Genomic DNA, 14,536 nt, shown 5'->3' with positions numbered 1-14,536 from the left:
GGGAATATACTTCCATCAATGAGGAATCCCTATATTTGGATTGATTTAATTTAAAAAAATTCAATATTATTATATATGACGTAACGATTGTTTAAGTCGGGATAAGATTTATATTAGATCCTTATCTTTAAAAAAAATATAGATATTTGTTCTCACGTTTCTTTACTTCTATTTAAGAAAGAACAAAACACCGATTTTTTCTCTTTTAGTACTCAATTTGTTATATATTATTACTGGAACACGAAAATGAAAGGTGAAATAACAAAAAGAAAATATGTTACGTCATATATAAAAAAAAAAAGACAGAATTTCTATAGTATATGAAAAGAAATGGACATTGAATTATTATTATTGATATAAAATTTAAATAAAAATTAAGGTAATTGAAAATTATAAATGGAATTTAAAAAAGCTATATGTGAGAAAAAAGGAAAAGGGAAAAATAGAAAATCTTTAGCGTACTGATGGGAGGAAAGTTCCAACAAGAAATTAGCAATTTTGAAAATAAACTAATATTTTATTTTATTTAAAAAAAAAAAGAAAAAAAAAAAAAAAAAAAAAAGGAAATTGATGGTTCAATTCAGGTTCCTCGTTCATTGCATCAGATTCGAGGTATGACTTCCGAATCAATCAGGACAAATTTAAAAAAGAATTATTATTTAAAATTTGACCAATAAAAAACAGAAAAGCATGGGAAAATGGGACCACAGGAATCTGTCTAAATAATAATATTTTTAATTTTTGAGTTGGGACCGAAGCTTATCACTTCTGGATCCAATACCTCATCCTCCATTTTCTTACAATATCCTCTTCATAACACGTTGCCTTAATGCCTTTTTTTAAATATTTTAATTTGTTTCAATTTATAATTCCCTCAATTATTGTCTAATTTTAATTTGTTTAGTACGAAGGTTTCAAGTTGTAGTAGGCAATCTGATTGTCTTAATCATTCCTTAACTTAATATATAATTATTATTATTATTAGGAATGAATTATAGTGCTAACTTCATAAAGTCCAATGGACTCACCGGCCCATCCCAACGCTGTAGATCCAAGTCCAATGGAGTGTACCAAACAATTATTTAGCCAAACATTGTCTGTTTTGGTCCATTACGAATCGCTGTCAGCCTCACCGTTTTTAAATATGTAGGTTAATGAGAGGTTTTCACACGTTTATAAAGAGGGTTTCATCCTCCTCTATAACGAATGTGAGATCTCGTAGAAAAATAAGGCGCACTTTATTGATATGAATAGTAAATATTAATTCTTTTGAACGTTTCTTATCCATTGTACCCTTGAAATTACTTTGATTCAGATATGATCTTTGTTTTCTTTGTGTATTCCTCATCTACTTGCGCCTGGAATAGGATTACTTTAACGAATTTCTTGATAGCAAGTCAAGTCGTTCAACGTAGGACCAGATGCGAGATCGAGTCGCTTGGCTGACAATGCTCTCTTGCATGTATAGAGCAGCCATCATTTCTGTAGGATGTCCATGTTAGATCTTACACCAAATTTCTCCTGCGTTGTACCATTGTTTGATGAATAATAGACTTGGTAGATGGTTGAAAACAATCTTACTAGGCAGAGTTCTGTCTCTTTCCGATAAGAATGCAACACCATTCACGATATTGTCCACTTTATCCCGTTACGTATCGCTATCTCTTGGGAGGAGTTTCCACACTTTTTATAAGGAATGTTTTGTTCTTCTCTCAAACTTATGTGAGATTTCACAATGCACCCTCTTGGAAGTTCAACATCCTCGCTAGCACTTGGTGTCTAGCTCTTATTCCATTTGTAGCGGCCCAGGCCCACCACTAGCCGATATTGTCCACTTTGGTCTGTTACATATCATCGTCAGCCTCATGGTTTAAGAAATGCTTTGTTTTTCTCTTCAACTGACGTGAGATCTTAACCTGTAACCTCCCACCAAGCATAGCCTACTGAGATGTTCATGATTGACGTAAGCATCAAATGCCCAATGAAGAAAAGCTAAGAAGACCTGCTCTGAGATGTTCATGATTGACGTAAGCATCAAATGCCCAATGAAGAAAAGCTAAGAAGACCTGCTCTATGTCACAATCTGCAATATGATTGTGACCCGAGTCAGTCATCGAGGACGATGACTATGTTAAGTGGGGGAGAATGTCACAACCTTACTATGAAGAGAGTAGGTTGTGACCCTCACGCCATGACAAGCAAAGGGGTGTCCCTCAAGAGATGCCCATCCGGCCATATGCGGGCTAGGGCGCAATACCGGCACCTCTCTCTGCAGCACCTCTGTTTTCTACAAGGCGCCTTCGTGAACATGATGAACACTGAGAGTTAATGTTCCTGTTTAGCAGGCATAGGCTTGGTGATGGCGCCTTGTAGGGATGACTTATGAGATCCAATAGCCATTGTCACTGACAGGACAGAGGGCATGAACTTCAAATGCAAAATCATAGAAGGGCAAATCCGAAATTTTTTAGTAAAACGAGGGGCAAGTTAGGAGAAGAGTGAAAAGAAAGACAAAGATCCAACGAGTTAAACATTGAACTCGGGTTGCGTGCGATCCGTTCACCACTCTTTGAACACTGTGGTTCAGTGAGCAAAAATCAAAATACCCTCTCGGCTTAAACCAGAGGTAAAGCAAAATTCCTTCTCCAAATTTCCCTGCAACTCCTAAAGCCTCCTTCTTCTTTCTACATCGTCGACGCTAGATTTCCCTTCGCATTCAGAATGCCTATCAACAGTGAATCTACGCCGCCTCCGTTGATCGGAAAAATTGGACCCTACACCGTGTTCATGACCCCGCCGGCGACGCCTTCCCCGGCCTCTCAGCCTCCACCGGTGTTTGAATCACCTAAGAAGGTCATTCAGCCGCCTCCCGTTCAGCCTCCGCCTCAGCAGTACGATAAGTCTGTGCCGAATGGGAATGCTTCTGTCGCTGGATTCTTCAGAAACGCCGTCTCTAAAGTGCAGAATGGTAATTTTTATAATGCGTTGCTCTGTTCTGGAAAATGGCTCTGTGATTTGAGTTTCTTGTTTTCGCTTTATTTGAATGTAATGTTGGGATATTAGGGCATCCAGGAGACAATTTGGTAGTAAGAACTGTATTAATGTTTGGGGAATTGGGGGAAAGAAGAGATTAGAAAAACTAAAGAAAATTAGTGGCAATTTTGCAGCACATTCAAGCTTGGATGATCATTTGGCACGCTGGTTGGGGTTAAATCAATCCAAGTATCAGTGGGCACTCGATGACTATTATGAGAGCAAGGGATTGGTATGCATCTGGTCAAATTCATAGCAGTAAACTGCACATTCTTGTGTCTTGTTTTCTGAAATTTATTGCTATTATTTCACAAATCCTCTCCATAGTAGACATGTTTTAAAACTGTGAGGCTGATAGCAGTACGTAATGGGCCAAAGCGGACAATATCTGCTAGCGGTAGGCTTGCACTGTTACAAATGGTATCAAAGCTAGACACCAGACAGTGTGCTATTGAGAACGCTGGGCCTCCAAGTGGGGAGGATTGTGAGATCCCGCGTCGGTTGGAGAGGGGAACAAAGCATTCCTTATAAAGGTGTGGAAACCTCTCCCTAGTAGACGCGTTTTAAAACCATGAGACTGACGGTGCTACGTAACCGGCAAAAGCGGATAATATCTATTAGTGATGGGCTTGAGTGGTTACATCTATCGTTTCCCCTCCATAGTCTATAGTTTTGGCCAAATGATAAACTTTCATATGAAGCAAACTTGCAGTACTTTTATATGAAGTAACTTTGAAGCGAAGTATGTCTCTAACTTATGCTACGTTTCCATTAAGTATTTCATTTATTTTCATTAAATGAAAGCATAGGATTAAGTAGTGCAGCTTATCTGCTTTCCGCTCTTGTTTTTCTATCTTGAATTCTAGCATCTTTTCCCAGGAAAATGGGGACATTAAAGCAAAGGAACAGTTGAGCAAGGCCCAGAGCGTGTAACAGGTGCTAAAAACTGGCTCATGCTAACATGTTTGGTTTTGTTTTGATATCAAGAATCAAAATTATTATACATTTGTAGGAACTCCCCAGCTTTGGACAGTAGAGAAACTATATACACCTTAACTATGCAATGGGTGAAGTGGATGTGGATCTGATTGTTTATAAGAATGCTGATGAAGAACTGGGCAGCCATCTTGGAATGTGATTCCGTCTACCTTATACGAAAAAATCGACACAATTTGGTCGTATCGTTGTCTTGTGTTTGATCTCTCTTTTGTTCTTTTGAAGCTAAACCTTTGGCTTATGTATTTTGAATTACTTTTTTTTGGTTATTTGTGTCCTTATAATGAAGGCAATGTTTAGTTACATCCATCCAAGTTATAGGCAAATCCTCTTAAAGGGTTTTTTTTTAATTTTTTTTAATTTTTTATTTTTTTATGAATGTTGTAGTTTATAGAAATGATGGAGTGCCATAAGAACATGGCGGTGGAATTACCTTTTTATGGAAGGCATCAGTTTCCATGGTGGAATGTATAATATCTTAGCTGGAGAATGATGGTACAAGTTAATGCATTTTGAAGGGAAGAATGTTTTACTTAGAGTGCAAAAGCGAAAGCCCAAAAAGAAAAATATGTGTTAGTGATAGGTTTGAGCGGTTACAAATGGTATCAGAGTCGATATCGAGCGGTGTGCCAGCAAAGACGTTGGCCCATAAAAGGGGTGGAGTGTGATATCTCATGTCAGTTGGAGATGGAAATTAAGTATTCCTTATAAGGGTATAAAAACTTCTCTATCTTTAAAAGGAGTGAGGCTAACGACTATACGTAACGAGCTAAAACAAACCACATATTATGAACTTAAATTGTTACAAATGACATAAAAGGTAGTCATTGAATCAGATCCGGAAAGTAGCATACTGATTTGTAAGATTATAAATAGTGCTCAAATTGTTACAAATGACATAAAAGGTATTGAATCAGATCCGGAAAGTAGCATACTAATTTGTAAGATTATAAATAGTGCTCGTATTCGTATGAAGGTATTGAGAATATATATATATATATATATATATATATATATATATATATATATATATATATATATATATATATATATATATATTATTTAATAATTAAAATTTATTAAATTAGAAGTTTGGCATTTTTTTTAATTTTATTTTGAAATTGGTATATTTTTTAGGCGAGTAGATGCATGCATTTTAATAAATTATTATCAATAACCAAAATATAAAATAATAATGCAATGCATATAATTTTTTTAAAAATACTATATAACCGAGCATTAATAGGATTTTTTTAATTTTTTTTTTTGTAATATTGTTTTGTGTATGAAGCAGGCGGCTGAAAATATCAGGGTTTAACAGATGGTTTAGGGCTTTGTCGGTCTTTGCAGGAGGAAGCATCGAGAGGAGGTACTTACCACTCGCTAGGGTTTACCAGGAGGAAGCATCGAGGAGGATCTCACCACTCGCTAGGGTTTACCAGATACTCTAGGGCTTTAGGAGGAACCGAGGGATTTCCTCATCGCTGGAGGAGGGATTATCTCACCACTCGCTAGGGTTTAGGAGGAACCGAGGGATTCACCACTTACCATACTTGCAGGTTCTCTCTCCTACAATGATTTGCGGTGGGAAGAGCTACGTCTCAGCACCTCCAGCTTTCTCCAATGACGCCAAGCGGCTTCTTGTCTGCACGGCCAACTCCGTCTCCATCTTCAGTACCTCCACTGGTTTGCAGGTGAATGCTTTAGTGTTTGCCTTTGTATCCAAATGCTATATATCAAATATTGTAACACTTCATTCGTTTTGGACCAGATTACATCATTGGAGGGTCACAAGGCCTTGGTGACATCGGTCACCGTGGTGCCGGCGTCTAGTCAAGCTAGTAAGATGTTGTGCTTCTGTTGGACTACCTCACTTGACGGAACTATTCGCTACTGGGATTTCTCGGTGCCGGAGCTCATGAAGACCGTAGATATTCAGTTACCGGTTCATTCCATGGTTAGCTAGTTCTTTATCTTCTGAGTCTCAGTATTGCGTATGATTTGTTATTTTTTATTTTTGAAGAAGGCAGTAAAATCTAGGCTTTGAAATTATTTGGTTCAATTTCAACTTCTTGTTGGGAAGTGATTTTTTTCTGCTTTCCCTTTTCATTATGCAACGGTGCTTCTACTAATTGTCGTTGGAGGTTCAGACTCCATGGGGTTAGAAGATAGTGAAACTTATTTTAGAGAAACGATTTTGTCCTATCTAATGGGAAGTAATATATCAATGTTCCTGTCGCCAATGATATAAAATATTTTAGAGTCTGTTTCCCTATTCTGCTATGGGAAGTTGGAGCAAGTAATGAAACTTCATTAAATATAGACTTTGGTACTTTGGTTGACGTTTATTCCTAAAAGGGAGTTGGAACATAGAATCAATATGTAGAATTTGGACATGGGATGATAATATCAGTTGAGTGAATGGAGCATAGAACAATGATGTGTGTGTTGCACCATACTCTGTATTGTAATGCAGTATGTTGGTTCTTTCAGTTACTAAATAGTTTGTTTTGCATGCTTTCTTTTCCTCAGGTCATCCCTTCTTTCCTAGGCCAACCGCAGGAGAGGGATTCAAAATCCCGTGATCTTTTTGCTTATGTATCAGTTGAAAATATAAAAGTGAAGGATAACAAGCCGGTGCCTACGAACGGACAAATCCTTAAGTGTAACTTAACCAAGTCTCGCTTGGCTGCTGGGGTCATTTTGGCTGAGGTGCAAACTAAGATTCTCTTCATTATCCCTAATGCTTTCATAGTTGCTTATTAGGAACAAATATTTATTCACTTGAATATTATGTATTACTCTACATGTTTAAGTTCAAGGCTATTGTCTGGGGAAGTATTGAGACAAACATGATAGGCTTGGGTAGTTGTCCTGTAAAATCAATTGAGATGTTCATATATTGGCCTAAACGTCCATGACTATAATATGGGTGTAAAACACAATTGAGATGTTCTTATATTGGCCTAAACATCCATGACTATAATATGGGTGTAAAACGCAGCAGTTGTGCATTAAATTCTAGAGTCCTATGGATGTTTTGGAAAGATTTACTAAATCAATACATTATTACTTGCGGCTTGAATTTGTGAATGATAGTGCGTTCCCTTTCTTGACAGACTCAACAACCTGAGTATATAACTATTAGCTCGACGGGGAGATTCTTTGGCATCCGGAATAAACGCAAAATTCATGTATGGAAGGTGCCAGAAGTGGAGTCTGAAAGTGTAGGGGCTAAAAGAATTACTCTGCATCACACAAAAGACTTGACAGTTCTTGCATTTCACCCAATCCAAAGAATGGTAGCTGCAGGTGATGTGACCGGGAGAATTTTAACATGGAGGGGATTTGGTAATCGGACATTTTCTGTTTCTGGTAAAGAAACTGGAAAAAAAGCTTTTGAGGATGAAGATAAACCAGGAGTTAGAGGAAATGATGATGCCGATTCTTGTTCCACATGGCACTGGCATCCTGCTGAAGTGATTGTTCTCTCTTTCTCCTTTGATGGGACATATCTTTATTCAGGTAAAATATTAAGACTTAACATTTGGGAATGGGAATACATCCTTGTTTTTCATAATGGAAAATGTATGTTAGTTACATGTTCGGCAATGACTTCTCATTGGTAGCAATTGGTAGGTCCGGAAAATTTTGAATAATTTTCTGGTCTTCTTGCATGAGATGGTCCACTGGGATACTCGGTTATTTGCTATATGTAGTTGATGCAGTTTCTCAAGTGTTGATGATGGTACAAGTCACATACATGAATGTATTGGAGAATAAAATGTATTGCATATTCACGTTCTTTAGGGGTGACATGTAATAATTTAGCAAGTCTAAAGTTAATTACTTCCATCTTCCTACCTTCAATATCCATGTGATTATCTACAGTTCATCTTATTGGATATATTATGTTACACTTAATGTCAATATTCTTATCTGTCCTTAATGATTGCTTAATACTTCCTGTCATATTAGATTTGATCTTCGTGACTCGTAATCTTATTTAAGGTGGGAAGGAGGGCGTTCTTGTGGTTTGGCAACTTGACACAGAGAAGAGAAAGTATTTGCCACGAATTGGATCACCACTATTGTATTTTACTGATTCTCCAGACCCGCTGCTTGCTTCCGTAAGTAGATCCATTTTCTCATAACCCAGTATGTTTTGCCGCTGTTTTGCAGTTCATTTGTTTAAAACTGAAGCTAGGTTTTCAGGTATCTTGTGCAGACAATCAAATTCATTTGCTGAAAATGCCCTCTATGGAAATCTTGAAGTCCATCTCTGGGATCAAGGTCTGTTTCAGCCGTTTTACAATTTCTCTCTATTTATTGAAGTGGCCTTTATAATTTATAATGTGTGAGTGGTTACAAACGTTAGAACGAATGAGATTGTTTGAATAACAAATGTAGACTATGCCACCTTCCATGCCATGGGAGATATGTTAAGGGGAATGGAAGTCACCCTAGAAACCCCAAATATGAAAGCTATATAAGCATATTCTTTCATGTTTGGGTTCTTTTATGTAAAACAAAAGTTTTTCAGCGTTTTCTTTCTGTCAGCATTTTCTTAGTTTAGTATGTAGTTTCCTTCATGTATGTTGCGGTTTTAGATGCCCAAAAATTTGGCCCATGCTAGAAAAATGCAGGTTTCCTGGTTCATAGTTGTCTTATATAATGACAGTATCGATTTTTTATAATTCTGTCATGCTTCCTGTCAGAAAAAATATTTCTGTCATGTTGGCTTGAAGTAGGTCTGATTGATACATTTAAATACAAGATATTTCTGTCAAATAAAATTATTGTTCACTCTTTCATCAGGTCTGATTGATACATTTATGTTATTGCCTTGTTCTCTTACTGCTTTTCAAGCGTATAAAAATTTGATGATTGTACAAATCTATCTAATTTAAACTCTTACCAATTATTTAGTAGTCTTATTAGGAAATAATGGTTATATATGTTATTTGTGTTTAACTGTTCTTCAAGCCTTATTTGACTGCAACTTCTTATGTTGCATTCTTTTCAGCTTCCTTGTTCTTTTCCGGATGTTTGTCAAGGCTCTAATAATGGATTTTCCTTCGATCAAAATGGTGGTCTAGTTGCCCTTCGTTCAGAGAACTACAGCATTCAGTTCTACAGTTTATATGATGATTGTGGAATTTGTGAGGTGAGAATGGATTGATTACTTGATTGGCTTGTGAACTGGTCAATAATGGGGTAACAACACGTACTTGTTTGTTGTGTAACGTGTCTTTCATAAATCTCTAGTTTGGCATAGGCCATGATATGCCCCTGAATGTTGGATATTTTATGCTTATTGGACTTTCTTCAACCACAAATAGTTTTTTTGTTGGGTTGGTGTTCTAATGTCTCTAATCTTATTTCCATCAAGACGAACAAAAGAGAAAAAGGGTCCTATATAAAAAGAACTGAAGTGATTAAATTTACCTTGATCCACCAATGCCAAAGAAGACCCAAAAAGACCCCAATTATTAAAGTCTGAAAGGAAGGGTAAGAAAAATTGAGAGAAGGAGAACTATGAAGACAACTTGAAAAAAATATTTCTTATAGAAAGTGTTATCTTAGTGTTCTTTTAACCCTTGTTTACAAAAATGAGTTGTCACCTAACTAACAACACCTCAGATATTCATGCCATTTTGTACAGAGTTTTGACTCCAAATGTTGTAGGTATCAAACAGGACGTATCTTTTTGCCTGTTTATGTTTATACACAGCTTCGTGTTTGTTCACAAATTCAGAACTAAGTATTCTGTTTTTGTCTCAGTATTTTAGAAGTGAATCCAAGCCTTTAACTGTTTTACATGTACTGCTTGCAGGTTCAAATTTGTGAGAGGAACCATCAACCCAGTGAAGAGCTCACTGTATGTGAACTTGATTGTGTTTTTTTCATGAAAATAATATCTGCAGGAATTATGTATGATTGTGGTATAACGAGTTATCATAATTCCTGAATATTGTGGCTACAGGTTGTAGTGACTGTAGTGGCTCTCTCCCTAGATGGCTCTTTAATGAGTACTGCTGAAGTTCGAAGTCCCGAGGATGGAATTGGAGGTCTTATTTGTCTCAAATTTTGGGATTCTGAGTTGGAAAACAAAAGGTTTAGTTTGTCAACCGTTGTATATGAGCCCCACAGGTTTGTTTTTGGTCCTTTTCCAAAGCCATTAGAAAAATTATTGGAAAGGTTATTGTATTGGAGTTAATATATCTACGACAGCTTACTGATGATAAGACAATGAGGGCTAAGTTCTTGTGATCATAATTTCTTTGCACTGCCATTTGACAGGGATGCTGGTATTTCTGCTCTCACTTTCCACCCTAATCGCCGTATGGCTGTAAGTACATCATATGGTGGAGATTTCAAGGTACTGCTGGAAAAAAAAAAAAAAAACACAATTTCGTATCAAAGTATTTTCTGCAGTGAAATCCATTGTTTTATTTTATTTTTATTTTTTATGTTTAGATATGGGTTTGCAATGATGGACGTCAGAAAATTCAGGGAGAGCAAAACTCGAGTTGGATGTGCCATTCAGTTGGGTCTTACAAGTATGCACTATATTCATTTGTTTCAAATTTTCTGCTTAGGTTGTTGCAGTTTTTTCCTGTTTGCTGAGTTGTGGGGAAAATAGTTTTGCTACTTTTTTGTATAACTGTAGGCGTAGGTTGGATTTAGAATTTTCGTTCTTCCTTCAAAAATTTCTAAACCTGAACGTTACTCTGGTGTTTGAAAGTTATGGTCTTTGTTCTTCCAATTTTCTAACGTAAGATTCTGCTTTAACAGAAAGAAGTCAATGAATGCTGCGACATTTTCTGCCGATGGCTCTGTTTTGGCCGTTGCTGCAGAAACTGTCATTACATTATGGGACCCCGAGCAGAATATCCTCATTGCTGTTATTGGAGAGACTCTTACGGTACATGGATTTTTCACATATTTGCCTATATTTCCATTTAAGATAGAAAGCACCGGTAAATTTGCGCTAGTCTAGCTGGTATTTCAATAGGAGGAACGTTTAGCATGCCTCTTTTCTATATAGTGGTTGTGCTTATAATTGTTATTATTTTTTTTATTATTATTATCACCTTTTTCTGAAGGCGCAAAAGGTGAACTCATTATGTGTTTAATCACTTTTCTTATTATTTTCATTATGTGACATTGATGTAATGTTATTTGGTGGTGGATCGGAAGCTTTTCCAGTTCTCTTGATCTGAAATCCCTGATTAAAGCTTGAATACTGTATTTGAACTATAAATTCTTTCTTTTCCTTTTTTTCTAAAAAAACTTTCTTAGTTGATGAGGAAAGAAAGAAAATGGAAGTAAAACTTCTGATGTGCTCTGCCAATGCCAAGTTACTAACTAGAAAGATTTTCTATTTTGATATAATTACCTGCATTCATCTCACTCATGAATTCATGTTTTTTTCACTTTGGACAGCCAATTGTGAATCTTTCCTTTGCCGGAGACTCTGAGTTTCTTATATCTGTTTCACAAGGTTCAAGACCACAACTATCGGTCTGGAGTATGACGAAACTGTCAGTATCTTGGTCATACAAACTTCATGTAGAAGGTCTAATACTCTCCTTTGTCCTTTTACTCGAACTAAGTATTGAAGTGTTATTTGGCTTGAACATGCGATGATCTATTTACTTCTTTGATTAGCTAAAACTGCAAAAGACTAATTTCACAAATTAGTAAGGAAAAACAAATGATCTATAAGCCTCTGTATTATTATTATTGTTATTATTATTATTATTATTATTATTTTTTTTTTTTGCCTTTTGGCCATAACTTTTTACTCAGAGAATGGGTCCTGATAAATGAAGACACGTTTCTTTCAGTTAGCTCCTTCGTTGGAACGTTATTCAGTTCATGAACTATCTAAATAAAAATATACTTTTGTTTATGGTTTTAGAGGACGTTTGAGCCATGACCATAGAATTTGTTCTAATCTTGACTGTCCATGATTTGCTTCTACAGCTGTGGCCTGTGCTGTGGATACTTCTTCTTTTGCTGTTCTTGCCCTTATCCCCGAATCTGTACGCTTGCAATTTAATGACTCAACCTTTCAAGGGAGAGATGGAGTGATCTTGCATTTTAATGCCAATGATCCTGTTCCCCAAAATACCTGGTCTGTTAGGAAGGTAAAATATTTTCTGCATCCTTTTTTTCCCCTCTGAATAATCTTATTTATAGTTAGTTATTTAATTGTTTTTAATAATTAATTAGTGTTGATGTACACCGTAGGCTCAGGGAGGGGGTCTTGCTTTTCTTCGATCCAAAAAATCTTCCAATAGTTCAGATGGGAAATTTGACCATCCATGGCTTGTTTATATCAATGGTGACCACGAGTATACTCTATTTGACCCATCTGGCAAAGAAGCACAAGAGCTTAGTTTGACCAAGCAGGGGAGTTATCACGCCCTTGAAGAAACAGGAGGTACATCATTTTCTATTTTAATTTTCTATTTTAATCGTATCAACAGTGTGAATCTCTATAGCTGTGCTGCCTACGTTTCTCAGCTTGGTCATGATCTGCTTAACAATATCCTCTTTTCTCTAGTAACAAATCCTCTACCCGGCATTGACTTTTTCTCTAGTAACAAATCCTCTACCCGGCATTGACTTTTTCTCTAGTAACAAATCCTCTACCCGGCATTGACTTTTTCTCTAGTAACAAATCCTCTACCCGGCATTGACTTTTTCTCTAGTAACAAATCCTCTTTTCTCTAGTAACAAATATTCTTTTCTCTAGTAACAAATATTCTTTTCTCTAGTAACAACTTTATTTTATTCAAGTGCGCAGGCGTAATGTATAAATTACATATTTTTGGGGAAGGACCTTTGAGTTCCTAATGTTTTGGTGGCTCAAAAGTAAAAATCTAGATCGAATTGGGATGACAAATAGCTTTTTGTCGATGCGTTATTACTGGTTGACTGTTCAGGAGATTTCATGTGCCATTTTGATTCTTGTGGTTTGCATAAGCTGATTTTTTTTTGAACTCGCATTTTATCCCATGGTTTGCAGATTAGACTTTTTTCGCATTCATTTCATTTGGAAAAATCATGTCAATCCAATGGTGTTATTAATCTGGAAAATTATTACAGGGAAATTTGGATATCAAGCTATCTATGGCGAACTACCAGAATTTGACTCAAAGGTGGATCAGACCTTGTCTGCCCCATCTGTTCCATCACAGAGGCCTTGGGAGACCATCTTTAGTGGTTCATCACACGAACTTCCCCCTCTGAGTAAGCTGTGTTCAGCATTTTTAGAATCATTATTGGAGAGGAGGACCGTTACTTCCGAGTAATTTCGGAGTCGGATATCTTATGAAGTGAAAGATGTCACATTGTTGCTTCTTGAGTTCCTGGATTTGAATCAGATAGATACAATCCGAAGATAGAATTGGTTGGCATCAAAACAGAAGCCTTTGATTTCCCGATTTACATTCCGAGTTTACAACATGAATTAGTGAGCTGTCTTCATGGTGCAACAATCAGAAGGAAGCATCTTCTGTGGCGTACATTGAAAGATCTTCCAAAGAAAAGATTGGACTTGCTTCCAAAAGAGAGTAAGAACCATCGGAAATTTTTGTTAGGTAGTTTTTGAGTGAATTTTGATTTAGAAAGAGATAGTTTGAAAATTTTGTAAATTAGAGTTGCGTTTTCAATATGGTAACACATCCCTTTGGATTATTGGGAATCCTATCTTAAAGTCATATATTATGGAACATAACTATAGTGGTAATGTTAACTATTTAATTGAAATATTGACGATGACTGAGTGTTACCAGATTATACAGCTATATTTTACATATGTTTATGTGGCTGACTTCCATTATAAGGGTAGCCTTCTTTAACCCACTTTTAAAGTCATGTGGTGTGGTCTTTCAGTTCAGTACACTGAATTGCATCGAGTTCTGTACAAACGAATTTTCCCCAATTCAGGCAACTCTATTCTCTGTTTATTTAATCATTTATGTTGTTATGTAGCCGTTGAACCAGTCTTTTTTAGGTTAAACAACTCCCATGCCTTTCATGCCCACCTCCTCCACCCATTGCCTTTTCATCCCTTTTCCCCTCTCATTATTATTATCTTTTTATTATCCATAATCTTAAATTTATTTATTTTATATAGGTGAGAATTCTCTATATAGTTTTGGTCGGTTATGAATCGCATCAGCTCACAGTTTTAACAAATGCGTCTGTTATGAGAGATTTCCACAAAAGGGATACTACTTGGGTTCAGTGTTCTTGCTAGCACACCACCCGGACCACTAACATATATGGTCGATTTAGCCCGTTACGTATCGTCGTTAGATTCATAATTTTAAAAAGAGCTTGTTAGGGAGAGAATGCTTTGTTCCCTTATCCAACCAAGGTGTAATTTCACACTATATATAAGCTACATTTGGTCATCCATCTCACTCCCAATTTTGACACATTTTAATTAATTCATTTGGTGATTTGACATCAACTAAGACAACTTTGA

The 14,536-nt window shown here is 36.4% G+C and overlaps 2 protein-coding genes across 5 annotated transcripts; both read left to right on the top strand.

Moving 5' to 3' along the window:
- The first annotated feature begins 2,412 nt into the window (after positions 1-2,412).
- On the top strand, positions 2,413-4,180 carry LOC111779829 (uncharacterized). Of its 4 annotated transcripts, none has more exons than XM_087119476.1 (4): positions 2,413-2,968; positions 3,168-3,265; positions 3,900-3,969; positions 4,057-4,180. In XM_087119476.1, the coding sequence occupies exons 1-3, from the start codon at positions 2,722-2,724 to the stop codon at positions 3,927-3,929; spliced, it is 375 nt and encodes a 124-aa protein (XP_086975602.1). In that variant the 5' UTR covers positions 2,413-2,721; the 3' UTR covers positions 3,930-3,969; positions 4,057-4,180. The 4 variants fall into 4 exon arrangements, with proteins under 4 accessions (XP_086975602.1, XP_086975601.1, XP_023515758.2 ...); XM_087119475.1 differs by having other exon boundaries at positions 2,418-2,968; positions 4,046-4,180; XM_023659990.2 differs by having other exon boundaries at positions 2,436-2,968; positions 3,913-3,969.
- A 1,138-nt stretch (positions 4,181-5,318) lies between these two features.
- Positions 5,319-13,814, top strand: LOC111779827 (Transducin/WD40 repeat-like superfamily protein). Its single transcript, XM_023659987.2, has 16 exons — positions 5,319-5,723; positions 5,801-5,986; positions 6,562-6,741; positions 7,149-7,554; positions 8,041-8,159; positions 8,245-8,322; positions 9,056-9,196; positions 9,866-9,910; positions 10,016-10,182; positions 10,333-10,411; positions 10,510-10,592; positions 10,828-10,957; positions 11,479-11,611; positions 12,022-12,185; positions 12,289-12,481; positions 13,150-13,814. Exons 1-16 carry the CDS (start codon positions 5,604-5,606, stop codon positions 13,353-13,355), a joined length of 2,430 nt encoding a protein of 809 aa, XP_023515755.2. The 5' UTR covers positions 5,319-5,603; the 3' UTR covers positions 13,356-13,814.
- Positions 13,815-14,536: the final 722 nt, after the last annotated feature.

The sequence above is a fragment of the Cucurbita pepo genome, chromosome 18 (genome assembly GCF_057944985.1).
Source record: "Cucurbita pepo subsp. pepo isolate OVF chromosome 18, ASM5794498v1, whole genome shotgun sequence".
NCBI classification, from domain to species: Eukaryota; Viridiplantae; Streptophyta; class Magnoliopsida; order Cucurbitales; family Cucurbitaceae; genus Cucurbita; species Cucurbita pepo.
Note: the sequence above shows the minus strand (reverse complement) of the source record. Positions and strands in the feature narration are given on the sequence as shown.